Source organism: Ctenocephalides felis, unplaced genomic scaffold (genome assembly GCF_003426905.1).
Source record: "Ctenocephalides felis isolate EL2017-DRISC unplaced genomic scaffold, ASM342690v1 CF-g0.4_SCAFFOLD_01170, whole genome shotgun sequence".
NCBI lineage: Eukaryota > Metazoa > Arthropoda > Insecta > Siphonaptera > Pulicidae > Ctenocephalides > Ctenocephalides felis.
Window position 1 is genome coordinate 72,473,309 of NW_020537324.1, and position 16,137 is coordinate 72,489,445.

The 16,137-nt window shown below is 26.4% G+C and overlaps 2 protein-coding genes across 3 annotated transcripts in view; one reads left to right on the forward strand and one right to left on the reverse strand.

Annotated features, from left to right (window-relative positions):
- LOC113368293 (adenylate cyclase type 6-like) overlaps positions 1-16,137 on the forward strand; it is a 188,364-nt gene that overhangs the window by 144,841 nt on the left and 27,386 nt on the right. The window lies entirely within an intron of this gene.
- Positions 2,160-15,381, reverse strand: LOC113368295 (the record flags this gene model as incomplete). Of its 2 annotated transcripts, XM_026609841.1 has the most annotated exon segments (5): positions 10,311-10,428; positions 14,240-14,352; positions 14,547-14,703; positions 14,762-14,845; positions 15,297-15,381. In XM_026609841.1, coding segments are annotated over 5 exon segments (447 nt in total), but the record flags the coding sequence as incomplete, so codon positions are not given.

Here is a 16,137-nt window from a genome sequence, read left to right on the forward strand (position 1 = left end):
TTGGTTGATTGGAAACATTCGGTTAAAATAATTTTAGATTTTAGTTACAATATAAATAACCACAAAATCAAAATCAAATCAAATCATGAGACACAAGACTAACAATTCCATAAATTGAAAAATACTAATCATAAATTAAAAATATTTATCGATTTTAATAAAATTTTGAGAACTAAAAATATTAGGCCTTGTATAATTTATTCCTTATATATTTTTTTGATTTTGTAATTTCGCATTAAATCATATCATTTTCGTATTTTTTTGTGAATTGCATTTAATTGCAATTGATCTCCATATAATTATTATTGAAAAAAAAAAGGAAAAATATTTTTACACGAAAAATAAGAAATATTACGGTGTAGGTGTATTGAATGCATATATGTATCAAAAATACTTAATAAAACAATATTTTTAAATAAGTTTTTATGTAAACTAAATTGCATTATAAATGATAGTAAAGTGTAATGGATGTATATAAATATAAATAAAAAATATATGTATGTGAATAAAGATTTTTTAGTTAAGTTAGTTTTTTAATTAAGGAATTTTACTTAGTCGAGTGGCTAAAAATTTTTACGAATTGTATTTTTTTAAGGTTTAAATAATTCTAATTATTTGATACCAAAATTATAACATGTGGGAGCTAAAATTTGACGTTTTCTCGCCAAATTTAAAAATTTAAAAGCCATTTGCAAAAATATAGTAAGAATTCGTAATCTTGTAAGCACCCATTCAGATCAGATCAATAACTTTTTGCTAATAGAAGATTAATAAATCAAGAAATCAGACCATAAAAATTGTTTAAAAAAATTTCATATAAAAATTATATGATATATTATATAGACCCAGTAGGAATCAGATCAGTAAGAAAATTTAAAAAAGTTTTTACTTAAAAATAATTGAATCAAGCTTCAGTGAAATTAGATCAATGAGCTTGAAGCTTGTGGCGTAAAATCTAAATCAAATCAAACATTTATTAAATTAAAAATGTAATAGAAAGCCTTAAATTTAGAGAGTGGTTGATGAACATAAAATCCAGAATAAAACTTTTGACAACACACTATCCTTATTCTTTCTTAATCGCGAACACAAAAATTGCCGACCCGGTCGGTGCACTGGCGCCCGGGTCGACGCACCTGTTATGTAATGCCTGCGAAATACAGGAACCAACTTAAAGTATCCGAAAATTGTTATGATATTTGTAATCATAGACCGACAATGACACCTTGTATAACTAGGAACTTAATTTAATAAATAAACCATTGAAAGATGTATCGAATATGATTGAAGCCCAAACAAATTCCAAAAAGATTCTCAAAAACACAGGAAGAAAACAAAAAAAAAGATTCTTAGAAATATATTAGAGAGAAAAAACTATGAAGTATATATATATATATATATATATATATATATAATATATATATATATATATATAATAATTTATAAAATATATATTATAAAACAAAGAAGAAAAATATACAATATTTGACAAAAATAAATAAAAACCAAAGCATTTCCATAAACAATGAAAATAAAGTCATAAAATTTAAAACAACCTAGAAGAGAGAAAATAATTTAACCAAAAAAATAATTTGTAGTGTTAATAAAGATAAAATCCAGAATAAAACCTTCGGCAACACAAAACTGTCATTATTCTTTCGCCATTGCAAACACAAAGCTTGTCGACCCGGTCGGTGCATTGGCGCCCGGGTCAACGCGCCTAATAATAAGAAATATGAGATAAGATCTTCGGGAACTACCCGTGTAGTATGCATTCTGAGGACGTTTTCTTTATGTTTTAGTTTTTTGTAAATTTTTACAAATGAGCCTGCAAAATTCAAGAAATAACTAATAAGTTGGTAAATAAACTAACAAAAGAATATAAATCTCATTTTTAGATCTGAATCTGATTTTTAGAAACACCATTAGAAAGAAGAAACCAGGAAGTGTAAAAAAACAAGAAAAAATATACAAAACTTGGTAAGAATCAATAAAAACCAAAGCATTTCCCCAAAAATAAAAATAAAGTTTTAAAATTAAACAACCTAGACATGAGAGAAAATGCATTGATAGATGATACAGAAGTACATAGTAATATATTTTATTTATTACATTCAGCAATAATTTAAAGTATAGATATAGAAGAAAATAGTATGATCTGAAGATATTAATTACCTAAAAGTAAATAAAATTTTTATTCTATCCTATTGATCAGTCTTTGCGTTCGAAGTCTCATCAGCCTTTTGGGCTGTTACTTCTTCAACTTGAAGAGAGCGATTTCCGAGAATTATATGCACGCACCTAAAAATATAAAAAAAATTATAAATATAAGTGTAAATTTTTATGTTACTAAATTATGTTTCTACTTACAATATTAGAACAAAAACTACTACTTGTGTGCTCATCGAAAGCCAAAAAATTGCAGCAGGGTGAGTGTTTATCGAAGCATTGTACACTTGGGTGTAAAGTACTCCAGAAAATAATGGTACTGCATTGTCGAATACAGATAACCAGGAGAAGACTTTTCCTAGAAAAATGAAAAATTATATAAATATGTGCAAAAATTGATTGGTGAAAAAAGTATTTTACCCCTTTCAGAAATCGGTACAACTTTTGATGTCATCGATCTGAGTACTGGAGCGACTACTGGACCGATTGCTGCAAAAACAGCACCTAAAATTTAAGAAATTTATGTTTTTTTTTGTCATCATTTATTGAGAGTCAATTAGAGTATGAATTAATTCTTTTAGACTGTAAGCTGGATTTTTATGGCCTTTGAGAAGGTTTCGTCAATAGGATATATTGTGCATTATTTTTTTTTTCAAGCCTTTGACTTCAAATCAAGTGCCAATTTTTTTTTTACACTTTCAGTCGGCACTTTTTAATTCAGTTCTTGTATGTAATGAGATAAACACATGAGAATATATTTATTTAGTAACTAATAAATCTGTTATTAACTTGCAGAAGTAAATCTTTATGTGTTAGACAAAAGCCCAAGTGTTAAATTTATTCCAATAATATATTATAACCTAATACTAACAAGCGTTATAAGGCGTTAGTGACTTCAAGAAGAAATAAAATATATTTTAAACAAAAATTAAAATCCGTATTTAGCTTCAAGAATATTATGTAGGCCTTTCAAAGGTAATTTTACTATTGAAATTCGTTAAAGTTTTGAATAATAGGACTTTTTCTTAGGACATACAATAAGTTTGTCTTAAGCAAGTGTTCCTTCAATTACGTACTCGTAATAATAATGAATCTTGTTTTTCGTTAAATAATTGCTAACATTTGTCGATTACAACTATCATCTGAGGCAAATGTGTACAAAATTAAATAATCTGCAATAGGTTCTCACACAAGACTTTTCAGCAATTTAGCATTATTATAAATCACTATTTATTATTAAAAATGATTCATAATTAAGGAAATCCTTATTTTTTAAAAAAAAAACAGTTGAAAATTTTGCATGTTTAGACAAAAGCTCAAGTGTTAATTTTATTCCAAGAATATATTATACCTTATTAACCATTATAGGGCATTATTAATTTCCAGAAAAAAAATAAAATATATTTTAAACTCTTTAGAACAATTTTTAAATTCAAATTAAAATTTTGTCGTCATGGCTAGAAAAGTTGCTAAATCTTTAAAAATTCTTGCTCATTCTATCTATTATTCACATGGAAAAAAAATTATGCAACTTGCTTTAAGGTCAAATGCCACTTATACATAATTCTAATTTTAATTAAAAGATATAATTAGAGAATTCGGAAAATAATGGCTGATGATTTTAGTGAGAACTATATAGCCGAGTCAATTTTTCAAAGTCTTCAGAAACAGTTTCAATTTTGTTCAATTTTTACTTTTCAATATTATTCAAAATTATAAATATTTCAGAATAAAGAATATTTTTTTTAACAAGAACATAATTTTGCGCTTTCTCAAAAACATATTTCCTTATATAAATGACATACATATTGTTCAAATATTAAAAAATATTTATCTTTTCTGAAAAATTTCTGATTTTGGATAATATTAGAAAATAAATATCTGAAAATTGTAGAACTTATTGAAAACTTTATAATTTTTGCTTTTTTTGATTAGGTTGACACGTACTATTATAATATCTACAACTATTTATAATATTAGACATATTTTCGATTTTCAATAGACTTTATTATTAAAAGTGGAATTTTCCTTTAAAAAAGTATGCATAAATGACCAAAAAATGGTAAAATTCAAAATCTTTTTGAATATAAAGTAAACAAATCATTGGCAAGAACAAGAACTTAACTTCTCCTCCAACAAGTTAATAAAACTTTTGGGTCACCAATATTTATGATTATTAACAAAAAAAAATGCCGAAGAAAAGCAGAGAAAAAAATTAGTGATTTTCCATCAATCCTTCAGAAAATATTTTAAGCTGAAGAAAGTTTAATCACGTAATCGATTTTTAAGGATTTTGGACCCTTGATGATACTTGAAATTAACCCTTAACAACGTGCCGTGCTTTTAAGTACCTAAAAAAATTTGGAATTCTATTGAAATTTTTTGGATTTTTTACAAATTTCAAGTAAAAAATAAATACACGTGATATTTTACTAGACCTCCTATACCACACGATATTATGTAATTTTTATTAAACCTTTTAACTAAAAAAAATAGTTGAACCACACAAAAACAGAAAAAAAACTTGCCTTATTTTCTGTAAACTCATATTTTCTGTAACTCATATTTTTCCTAAAAACACTTACCTAAGTAAAACAAATTATCAATTTCTGCCATGGCAAAAGTGATTCTTGCTACTGCATGTCCAGTAGCTCCAATCATAATAATAATCTGAAAAATATTAATAAATTCATATTAGTCGAAAATTTATTCATAACAAACCTTAAATTTGGTAATTGAAAATATTTTAATTCAATCAAAAACAATCTAGATAATAAAAACATTTAGTTTAATTAATATACATATAGTACTTTAGTAAAAAACAATCTAGTTAAGGTAAAAATGTTGTAGTTTAGCTGAAAATATTCTAAAGTTTAATTGAAAAGGTTCAAGCATTAATAGGGATGGGTTCTAGTTCAACTAATAATATTCTAGTTTAATTAAAAAAATGATTATAGTTTAACTTACAGTATCTTTCCAACCAAGAACTTTGCTCATCAAAGGAATTCCAACAAACATCGAAATAACATACAAAGCCGATTGCACAGTTTTGAAATTACTGTAAGTTGCAACATCCCAATTGAACATCTTGCTAACATATAGATAAGTCATTGGTTTTTCATCTGAAAATAAAAATTTACTTATAAAATAAGCATTTAAATTTATATAAAACAAATTGCATAGCATATACAATAACACTAAGTTTACAGCAGATACGTTTTCGCTAGAATGAGGCACCGAGTTGCTAGTAGATTGTTTTTAAATCAATGCCAGTAAATAAATAAATAATAATCTTATTATTATCAGGGGTTAATGATAATAAGTTACATAAGTAATATAAAACATTATATACCTCTTTGTGATGTATATAAGGCCATTATGACCATAAATAACCATAAATAGAGCCTTCTATGTTGAGGACGTTTTTTGGTCAAAGTACTTACAGAAGCTTTTACATGCTCCCTAAAAATATTAAAAAAATTATCATAATGGCAATGAATTATTTTTATTTCAAATATTTTTTTACTAACTTGTTAAAGAAGTCAGTGATAATATTTTTGGCTTCCCTAAGTGGCCTTTGTGATGAAGTGGTTCGCCAATTTAATTTCAAAAAAGAATACACCAAAGTCAACATTAACATCGATGCATTTATTGCAAACATTATCGAGTATGATCTGTTGGTTACATCATTGAATAGATAGGAACCTGAAAAATAATGTTATATATAAAAATGGAGCTCTCGATCAAATGATTCGGTAAAACTCGAAAACGGCTAAACCGATTTGGCCAGTCTTAGTCTTGAAAAATTTGTGCTGATCAGTAGGTTGTCGGAAAGGTGAGATATTATTTCAAAATCGAGTACAAGCTTTATATTTTTAATTTGAAAATTTTTGTACAAGCGTAATTTGAATAAAACAATGGACGGTGGCTAATACGTCAAATGTCAAACGTTTTTGACAGATGATGTTCAATTAGGTTTAATAGGATGTTTTACGTGAATATTATTTAATTGTGATTAAATTGTAGTAAGTAGTTTTGTTTGTAGTTTTATTTATACACAAAAACGTTAGTAAACGGGCCGCAAGTGTTAATAAATGTTAACTTTTTTGAAATGTTAATATGAAAATGCACTTTTCGGCATATTTTTCTTAAACACGGTGCTGTGAAAGATCTCATTTGTATAATTATATACTTATTGGTATTTATAAAACATTTTCTAGGTTATATTATTTTTTATTTAAGTTATTTCAATTCAGAACCTGAATTTGGTATGGGTAAAAGGGACATTTTGTCGAATAACATTTTTCCAGTTATAATATCCCAGAAATTATCGAAAAATAGATAGTGATACATGAAGGTCCGGCGTTGAAAAGGTCTACCACATATATGTCAAAAACCAGTAATGTTAACATTGTTGCATTGTTTAACAAAGATATTTGCTAGTAGAGGGAAAAAGATGTATAACCAGCTATAACCTTGATTCTCATGACTTTGCTATCGTGAGATAAACGGTAATCTTTGAAAATTCATAATAAAAGTATTTTCTTCCGTTGGTAGTTTTTTGGCATTAGTTAAAAATGTAATTACTTTGTAAAATACCTTTAAAATTAAAATAAGACATTAAACCTGTTTTCCACCTGGCCGCTCCAAGTTATCCCGCCTTTAGGGTAAAAAAGTCTAGATAACAAACTTTTGAAAGACATCAAAAAAGCACATTTCTACAATGATGAAGTAGCTGACAGTTTTACTAAACGTAGTCAGATAATTGTTCGTTTGAAATATGTTATTTGTTGTGATATAATTGGTTTGATTTTGAAAATATAATTAATATTTGCTCAAAGTCATATTGGACCTTTGTGACTCGCCCTGCTCTACATATATACTTTTTATTAAAATTCCTTTAATTCGTGGAATATTACTTGAAACTTTTCAAAAAGCAGGTCAAAAAAGAAATACTTAATTTATTTTCTATCCATCCTCGCAGAAATTTGAAAATTTTTTATAAGCTCAGTAGTATTATTTAGTAGTATACACAAAATTCAGAATCCAAAAAGAATTTGAAAAACTTGAAACGTAATGAATAAGTCGAAAGACCAAAAAAGACTTGGATTGGATTATACCATGTTTTCTATAGAAAGAGTATAAAACTTCCAGACAAAATATAGACAAACTAGTGGGGTTTATTGTTTTTATAATGCCTCATTTTATATAGCATTCAAACAACTCATCCTTATACACTAAAAGTATTAATATTTTTGATTCTCTAGAAATTGTTTAGAATATACCTTACTTAGCAAAACTACGTTTGCCGGATCAGCTAGTATATATATATATATAAATTCGAAGATCCTGTTATCATAATATTTTTATTTGCTTGTTTATGTGTAAAATACGTACAGCAAATAGTTAGACAAATTCACAGTTCTCTATTCAGAAACAAGCATAAGATAGCGTTGCCATGACAACGCTCTTTTATGAGGCAAAATCGCTCCTTTAATCAAGAATGATTAAAATTTCATTTTTTGACGGAAATGCGTTACGCCACGAATACTGATACGTCAATGGCCATTCGAAATAAGTCGATATAATTGATCGAGATCTATTATCTAATTTATTACCTAAAGCCACACCAGTCGGCATAGTGCTGAGAAAGCAAACATCCAATATCGAAATCCTCAAAGTTCGATCTCTGGACGTCGTGACGTCAGACATGTAACTGAAGGCTGCTCCAAAAATCGCCACATCACCTCCTGTTAGAGCTGAAGGCAAAGTTGCTGTGTAAATCACGTACTCCAGGGGCCAAGAATCTAATAAAAATAGATATATGAATCTCTTCTGGAAATGGTAAAGTGAGCTTTTTTTGAATTTACTAGTTACCTTGAGTGGCATTAATAATAATCATAATAGAGTAGTATAACTTTCCAAGTAGTCCCAGAATCAAAGGTATTTTTCTGCCTCTTTTATCGCTCCAGGCACCCAAAAATAATGACAGGATTATAGGAGCAACATGACCAGCTATGTTGTTCCATTGGTGAAAATCTGATACAGTCAACTACAAATAAAAAAACTCGATATAAATAACATTTACTTCTTAAGGGGCACACTAGTGTGAAATTTTCAAAAAATCGAATTTTAAATTTTCCCATGTTTCAATAGCTTATACCTTTAAATATAACATACCAAAATTTTAAATCGATATCTTAAATAGTTTCTGAGTCACAGCCATTTAAAGAGTATATATTAGGTTGTCAAATATCTCCCTTCCGCTTTTTTGCTCTTGGTTTATAATACAAAAAGGCGGAAGGGAGATATTTGACAACCTTATATGTGCCCATAATTATAAAAGTGGTCTAAGTCAAAATTAAAAAAAAATGAGTTCATCAGTTATTTCATACCACATTAGTTTAAACTAAATGTATTCAATGTAATTTTTACGAAATTGTCACCATTAGATAGTGGTTGTAATTTCAACATTTTATGAAATTCATTTAGTGTTAATTATGAAAGTGGTCTAAGTCAAAAATTTAAAGAAATTTTTGGTATCAGGTCATTTTGATCATGATTTTGGGTTGATAAAAGTGAAAATAAAAAAAAGTACAATCCTGAGCATTATTATGAATTAATAGAAAAGTGCAGAAGAAGCAATACATTTTCGATAAAGCGAATGTCGCAGCCGGATTTTATTTCAACGAAATCATTAGAAGATACAATAACAAGAATAGTAAAAAATACCTCGGGCGAATCTGTCTCTTGGCTACAAATTCAATTCTTTCAAGGATGAGATTCTTGAAAAATGAACCTTATAAAATGTTTTATAAAACTTCTTTAGATGATTCTACATTTCACGTTTTGGATCTTTCATATAAAAGAGGAAGACCAAAAATATACGGAAATATTAGGTTGTCAAATATCTCCCTTCCGCCTTTTTGTATTATAAACCAAGAGCAAAAAAGCGGAAGGGAGATATTTGACAACCTTATATTAAATTACTTCCATTATACACCAGCATTAGACCAGTATCGGAAGAAAAACATAAAGATATTGTGAGTTTACTACCGTACATCCCTCCAGTTTTTCAGAAACATTTTAAGAATCTTAAATACTCGAAATAATGATAAAGATGGATTACCGTTTAAAAAATAATTAATAAATACTCACGAATTATTTCAATAAAATTATTGTTCCAAATAAAACTCAAAGTTCTTTATTGCTTTAAGTCATTTATAGGACATTCAGTTAATTGTGAAAATGGTCTAAGTCAATTCAAACTTTAAAAACAATATCGTATGAAATTCACACAAAATTTCATGTTCATAATCAGTTTCTATTAATTAAGACTAATAAAATTAAAAATTAAAATGTCGCATAATGTAAAAATATTTTTTAATTTATTCAAATGCAATTCATTTTCACTTTCATAATTATGACCACTTTCATAATTATGGGCACATCAACGATCATTTAATCTTTAAACGCGTTTTTCTCGAAACAGCATTTTCCGAATTTGCTGCAGCGATTACTCAAAAACAAATTATTCGATCATTATCAAATTTTGTTTACATGTCTATATATAGTTCTCCGTAAAATGAACTATCGATTTTTTGATCGGATCAAAAATCGAATTTTGGCAGTCCAAAAACGACCAAAATTTTGGGTAGAATTCGACTTTTTTTAAAAAAAAACGTCGTCATTTTGTCAATTTTAGATTTTTTTCCTTATCGTAGTTCATTTTACAGACAATATTATCTAGTTTAACAATAATTTTTTTTTTAAATTTCATCCACGTAGAAGGCCGGAATCACTGCAGCAGTGAAGTGCCTTTTTTTGTCGCACCGTTGGAGATCGACGATAACTTAAAAAATATTTAATTTTTTCCTTCAAAAATTTACTATGTATTCTTGAAACATGTATAAATATATTTCTAAAATTTTGAAATGATTGATAAAGTGGTTTTTAATATAAATTCCCAAAAATCACCTTTTTTAGGCGGTTACACTAGTTGTGCACCTTAAATTAAATTTATTAATTATCTTTCATCACCTGGACTTCGGTGTTGATTTTCTTGTACTCTGGCAAATGACTGCAAATTGTTTCGTTATAATTGTGATTTACTGTGCAGGATTTGTGGACGAAAAATGCCTGTTCGACCACAGATGTGGTCATACAGGCCAAATTGTACAGGAACAATGTTGGTTCGACTGTGACTTTTGACCACCATCGAATTAATCGAGGTGTTGAAGCGTCTACACTTTCAGTATCCTGGAAAAAATAGAAAAAAAAATATATATTAGTAAATCTTAAATGAATCTTAAGTCCTTAACTTATAACTTGTTTTGCTTGTATTTGATTAAAAACTTAAAATAAACAATGTTAATTTTTTTTTTTTATTTTTAAATTTCTAAGAAATCTGGTAAGATCAATGTTGACCAATTGGTATTAATTTTAAGCATTTTTAAAAAGATTTTTCTCTCATCTTTCTATTTGCTTACCAGTAAGATAAGATAATGTTTTGATTTATAATTTAAGAATTAAGAAATTATTTTAAGAAATAAAATAAATGAAGTAGTCGACGTGTACTTATATACATAATGGAGTGCAAATCTACTTCTTGCTTTGCAAAGAAAATTTTTGTTAAAGAACCAATTTTTAAAATTTTAGACATTTTAGTATTCATTATAAATATACATTTATTTAACAAAGTATAATAATATTGAATGATTTTTTAAAACTTGTACTCAAAACACGAAATAAGTAAATAGAGTTTTAATCTAAAAATATTTTAGTTTATCTGTGAAAATTTTAAATTGACTAAAAATAATTTAAATCGTCTGAAAGTTTTGCATGTTGTCTGAAAATATTTTAAATTAGATAAAAATATTCAATTCTTAAAAATGTACATTTCCTGAAAATATTGCAGAATGTCTAAAAATGTTGTAAATTTCCTTAATTTTTTTTTTAATTGTCTGAAATTTTCATTTTTGCAAAAGAAAATTGTTTGAAACTATTGTAGATTGTCTGAAAAAGTTGTAAATTTTCTGAATTTTTCACTGAAGTTTCGGTTCATATTGAAAATGTGTAAATATTATTGAAAATTCAAACAAAATTTGTTGTTTGAAGTATAGAAAATTTTTGTAGGCATTTTAATATATAAAAAAGATGTTTCTTGTTTGTTATTTGAAAAAAATTTCTATGGATTTTAATATACAAAAGATTTTGTAGAGCAAAATTTGTTTTCACCAGAAAATCTAATTGACTAGGTTTAAATTTTCTTGGCATTTCAAGATATTCTAAAGAGTTTGACATAGAAAATTTTAAAATGATACAGGTGTATATTTAAACTAAAATTTAAACTTTCATCGACACTTTTTGATTTTTTTTTTGAAAACTTGAAATAGTTTCTTCAATTCCTTCTCTAGCACGAAAATTCATAATGTTCTTGGAAAACTCTATTTTTTAAGTCTGACTGACATGGCCAAATATTACGAACTTATTTCTCATTCAATCAAATTGCATACGTCATATATAAAGTTATACATATATATATATATATATATAATATATATATATATATATATATATATATATAACATAGTTAATGTAGAACATTTTAGCGTCAGACACATATGATTGACAAGGCAATTAAGGCATTGAAATTACAGAAAATATCCAATCGACAATCTGCATAAATTGCCAAGCAAATATAATCTTAACAAAAATCACAAAAAAACATTTTAGAAAAATGTTTACTTCACCAATTAAAAAAAAACAATTTTATTTTTAAGTTTTTCGAACAATTAAGTTACATGTAAATATCACAACAACCTCTTTCTGATTTTCGTCTTTCGCCATTTTGCTAATTAATTTTATCACTCAAACATCACATAACAATTAATATTATTTTATTTTAAAACAAATAGTAATAAAAATTCACATTTTTATTATAAAATTAACACGTGCACCACGTTCGAACGCGTTGCTAAGAAAGAGTTTAAAAAAATACGTAATCGTAGGAATCAATGCCCGAAAATCTTTTTATCATTTTAATCCCTGAATTCAAAGATACATCTCTGATAACGAAAATTGAGAAATAGACAGATTGTTAAAAAATTTCGAGCAGTAAATTGATTATAAAAATTAACATTTCAATAATATGCTAATATCTACTTTGAATTGGAATTTCACACAACCATTGTGATGGTAAATAATAAATAAAAAATTGTAATAGTGAAATTGAAAAATAGGAAAATTAAATAGTTTGAAAATTCTATTAAATATTGTTAAAGTAAAATGTGAAATAAGCATTTTGTATTTTATTACATATAAGCTTTAAGATTATAATTGTAATTAATTACAAATGTCTTTTTCGTAAATTCACAAAACGTACATACAATCGTATAACGAATGCATTTTAAATATCGAATTATATTTATATTCAAATTTTTTAAGTGTTCGGGATTTACTAGAAGTGCTCTAAGCTATTTTTATGAAAATTTATATTAGACAAACGTCATTAAAAAAACCTAATTTTCTCTTTCTAATTGCAATATATTTATTTTTAATGCCTCAAAAGTTTTGATATCAGGCCACCTGATTTGATATAAAATTAAAATTTTATTTTTAAAGTTTGTAATGAATTATAGAAAACTTTTTCTTAATAAACAAAAGCTTTTGAAAAACGACTCTGTTTATGAAGATTTAAATAATGATTTATTACATTGAATAATCATGATAATAATGCGTACGTGCCAAAATGTGCGTGCCCAATTTTTACGTCACTGATAAAGATGATTTTTTTGATATACGTATTTGAATATACATACAATTAATCCATTGATAAAAATATTGTTTGAAGTTTGCTAATAAAACGAATTTTGAATATATTATGAGAACAGGTAGATTTACAAAAATTCGACAATATTTTATTTCTTAAAATGGTATTTTTTTGCTAGAATCCATCCAACTCTATATATTAAGAGTAATTCTATAGGAATACAATTATTAACTTTCCATAGGTAAGTTTCATATTCGATTACATTAATGTAATCGTCCAAAAATTGAATATGATTTTTTTTGCATATCTATACGTTTCAGAGGTTTCTGAACATTTTGGTACACCTTAGAAAAAATTGATGTTTGTGGATAAAATTTTTCATCGACGATTTCGGAAACACCGCTTAACCGATTTGAATGATTCAAAAAACATTTTATTTGTTCAATACAAACATGAAGAATTCATTAAATTTTTGCAAAGACAGGTCTATAGGTTTTGGGGATTCAAAAAAAAGTTTTAAGAAATCAGATACTTTCGACAGCATGGATCAACCGACATGAGTGGTATCAAAACGTAAATTTAAAAGTTTTCAAATTACAAGTAAAAAATATCAGTTTTCAAAAATTATTCGGATGTAAAATTTATCAACGTTTTCAAAATCGGCTTTCTCAAATTTTTTCATAATTTAATTTTTTCAAACATTTCAAATATGTTCAAAAAAATTCAAATGCTCTTTTCTGAGCTTATAAAAATTTTAAATTACGGTACGGGAAGTTCCAGCAATTTGCCTTGAGGCACGATGCCATGCAACTTATTTTTAATTTTGGTGAAAATGGCACTTATAATGAATATCAATCCATTTGATTTACTTGAAAAAATATTGCACCTAGCGCTTATAATTTTTATGATGTAAATATTGATATATTAGAATCAACTGTACTTATAACAAAAAAAATATTGCGTGAATAATTGCATTGAGAAAATATTTTTCCTCCCTGAAATGTTCTCTAATTTTGTATTTGAGGATTTTTCGCGAAAAACCTATATTAAAAAAATATATTATAGTACACAACATCAAAGAAGCAACCTAGAAAACAATAAAAATAATAAATAAAAATAAAATAAACATTCACAGCTAAAACCAAAAAATAAAATAAATATATAAAAATTTATTATTAAAACTAGATCAAATTAGGCTTAATAAAATAAAATTAGAAGAATCACATACATCAATGGAAATTCTTAATACTATTCAGAAAGAAGATAGTTAACCCAAAACATAATAACAATCGAACTAACTTATTGAATCAGTCTTTTCGTTTGAGGTCTCATCGGCCCTCTGAATAATGGCTTCTTCGCTTTTTTCTTCTTCAACTAGAAGAGGTTTGTCTCCTAATATTAGATGGACGCACCTGAAAAAAAAGACACATAATAATAATAATAATATCAATATTATAATTATTCAAGAAAGTTCTGAAAGTCTCAATTAATATGTGACCGAGTACGATCGTACAAGTTATATATTTGTTCATGATGTTGTGATATTTTTCTCACTATATTAATTTTGGTAGGTATATATTTAAAATATTTTTTGTTTATTACTTACAGTATTAGGATAAATACCACAATCTGTGTGCTCATAGTTAACCAAAATATTCCAGCAGGATGAGTGTTTATCGAAGCATTGTACACTTGGGTGTAAAGTACTCCGGAAAATAATGGTACTGCATTGTCGAATACAGATAACCAGGAAAAGACTTTTCCTAAAAGAATACGATTTATATGAGTACGTCCAAAATTGATTAGTAAAAAGTATTTTACCCCTTTCTGAAATTGGTACAACTTTTGATGTCATCGATCTTAGTACTGGTGCGACTACTGGACCGATTGCTGCAATTACAGCACCTAAAAAACAAATAAAAAAAATGTTGATAATAATACATGTTAGTGATGTCAATTAAAATTCAAATTTATTTGTATTAGTTTACCTAGAATATTTTATTAAAACACGTAAGTGTTTATGAAGTTTTATCAATAATGATAAAACTTCATAACTTAGTACAAAGCAGAATATAATTATTTTATATAGAATTATGTATTATCAATAGTAGATGTTATAATAAATAATTTTTCTAATGAATCATAATAAATAAATAATAAACATAATAATTTATAAAATTCATAATCAAAATCCCAAAAGTGAATAATTTCAATTTGTTTCCGTAGATAATAAATTTAGTGTTTTTTAACAAAATTGTTATAAATAAAAAAATACGAAATTATAAAAATGTGTTCAAAGTTATATATGTATAATGTATTCAAATAAATAAATGAATTGAATTTTTTTTTAATTTACCTAGATAGAATAAGTTTGCGATATCTGTTAGACCAAAAACTAAACGAGCTAAGGCATGTCCAGAAGCACCGATCATTATTATAATCTGCAATAAAGAAAAAAAAAACATTAATATCAGTTAAGAGCGTCGTTCATTGATCACCTGATCGATTTTTATAGATTTTTTGCCATTTTTTTCAAAAACTAACCTCCCTACTCTACGAGAATTTTTGATTTTTCTTTTAAATCTAGATAAAAAAAATAGTTGTTATATCTCACTAGACCTCTCCCTCCCTACGAAATATTTTTACGTTTTTTGTTAAACCTCCTCCCTTTAAGCCTTACGTAATAAAATTTAAAGCTTAAATTTACGAATTATTTCGCAGGTCATTTTAAATCCGTAAATGTTTTTTTATTGAACATTTACGGATAAACATTTATTGAACAGATTTTCTTCAGTTTATTCAAAAAAAAAAAACTATTCATTTTTATCAAGGGTCGTCCAACCTGGACTTTTTTTTGAGTTTTTGGACCAATTTTCTCTTAATCTCAATTATTTATAGGGCGGAATTGAAAATTTTATATTCTTATTTTAGATTTCTAAAACGGTGAAAAACTATTTTGCAGACCTCTAAATGATAAGAGTCACTACTAATTTTTTTTTTATGTTTTTAACGAATTTACAGTGATACCCCTTACAGCGATAAAATAAAATTAATTCATTTTGTAGTTTGAAATGTGATCATAAAAAGATATTTTTTACGTAAAAATTAAGACATTTAGAAAAATATTACAAATTCACGAATTAGGTTATTATCACAGAGGCGTACTGCTTCCTTTTGTGCCCTTTTTAAAGAAACTG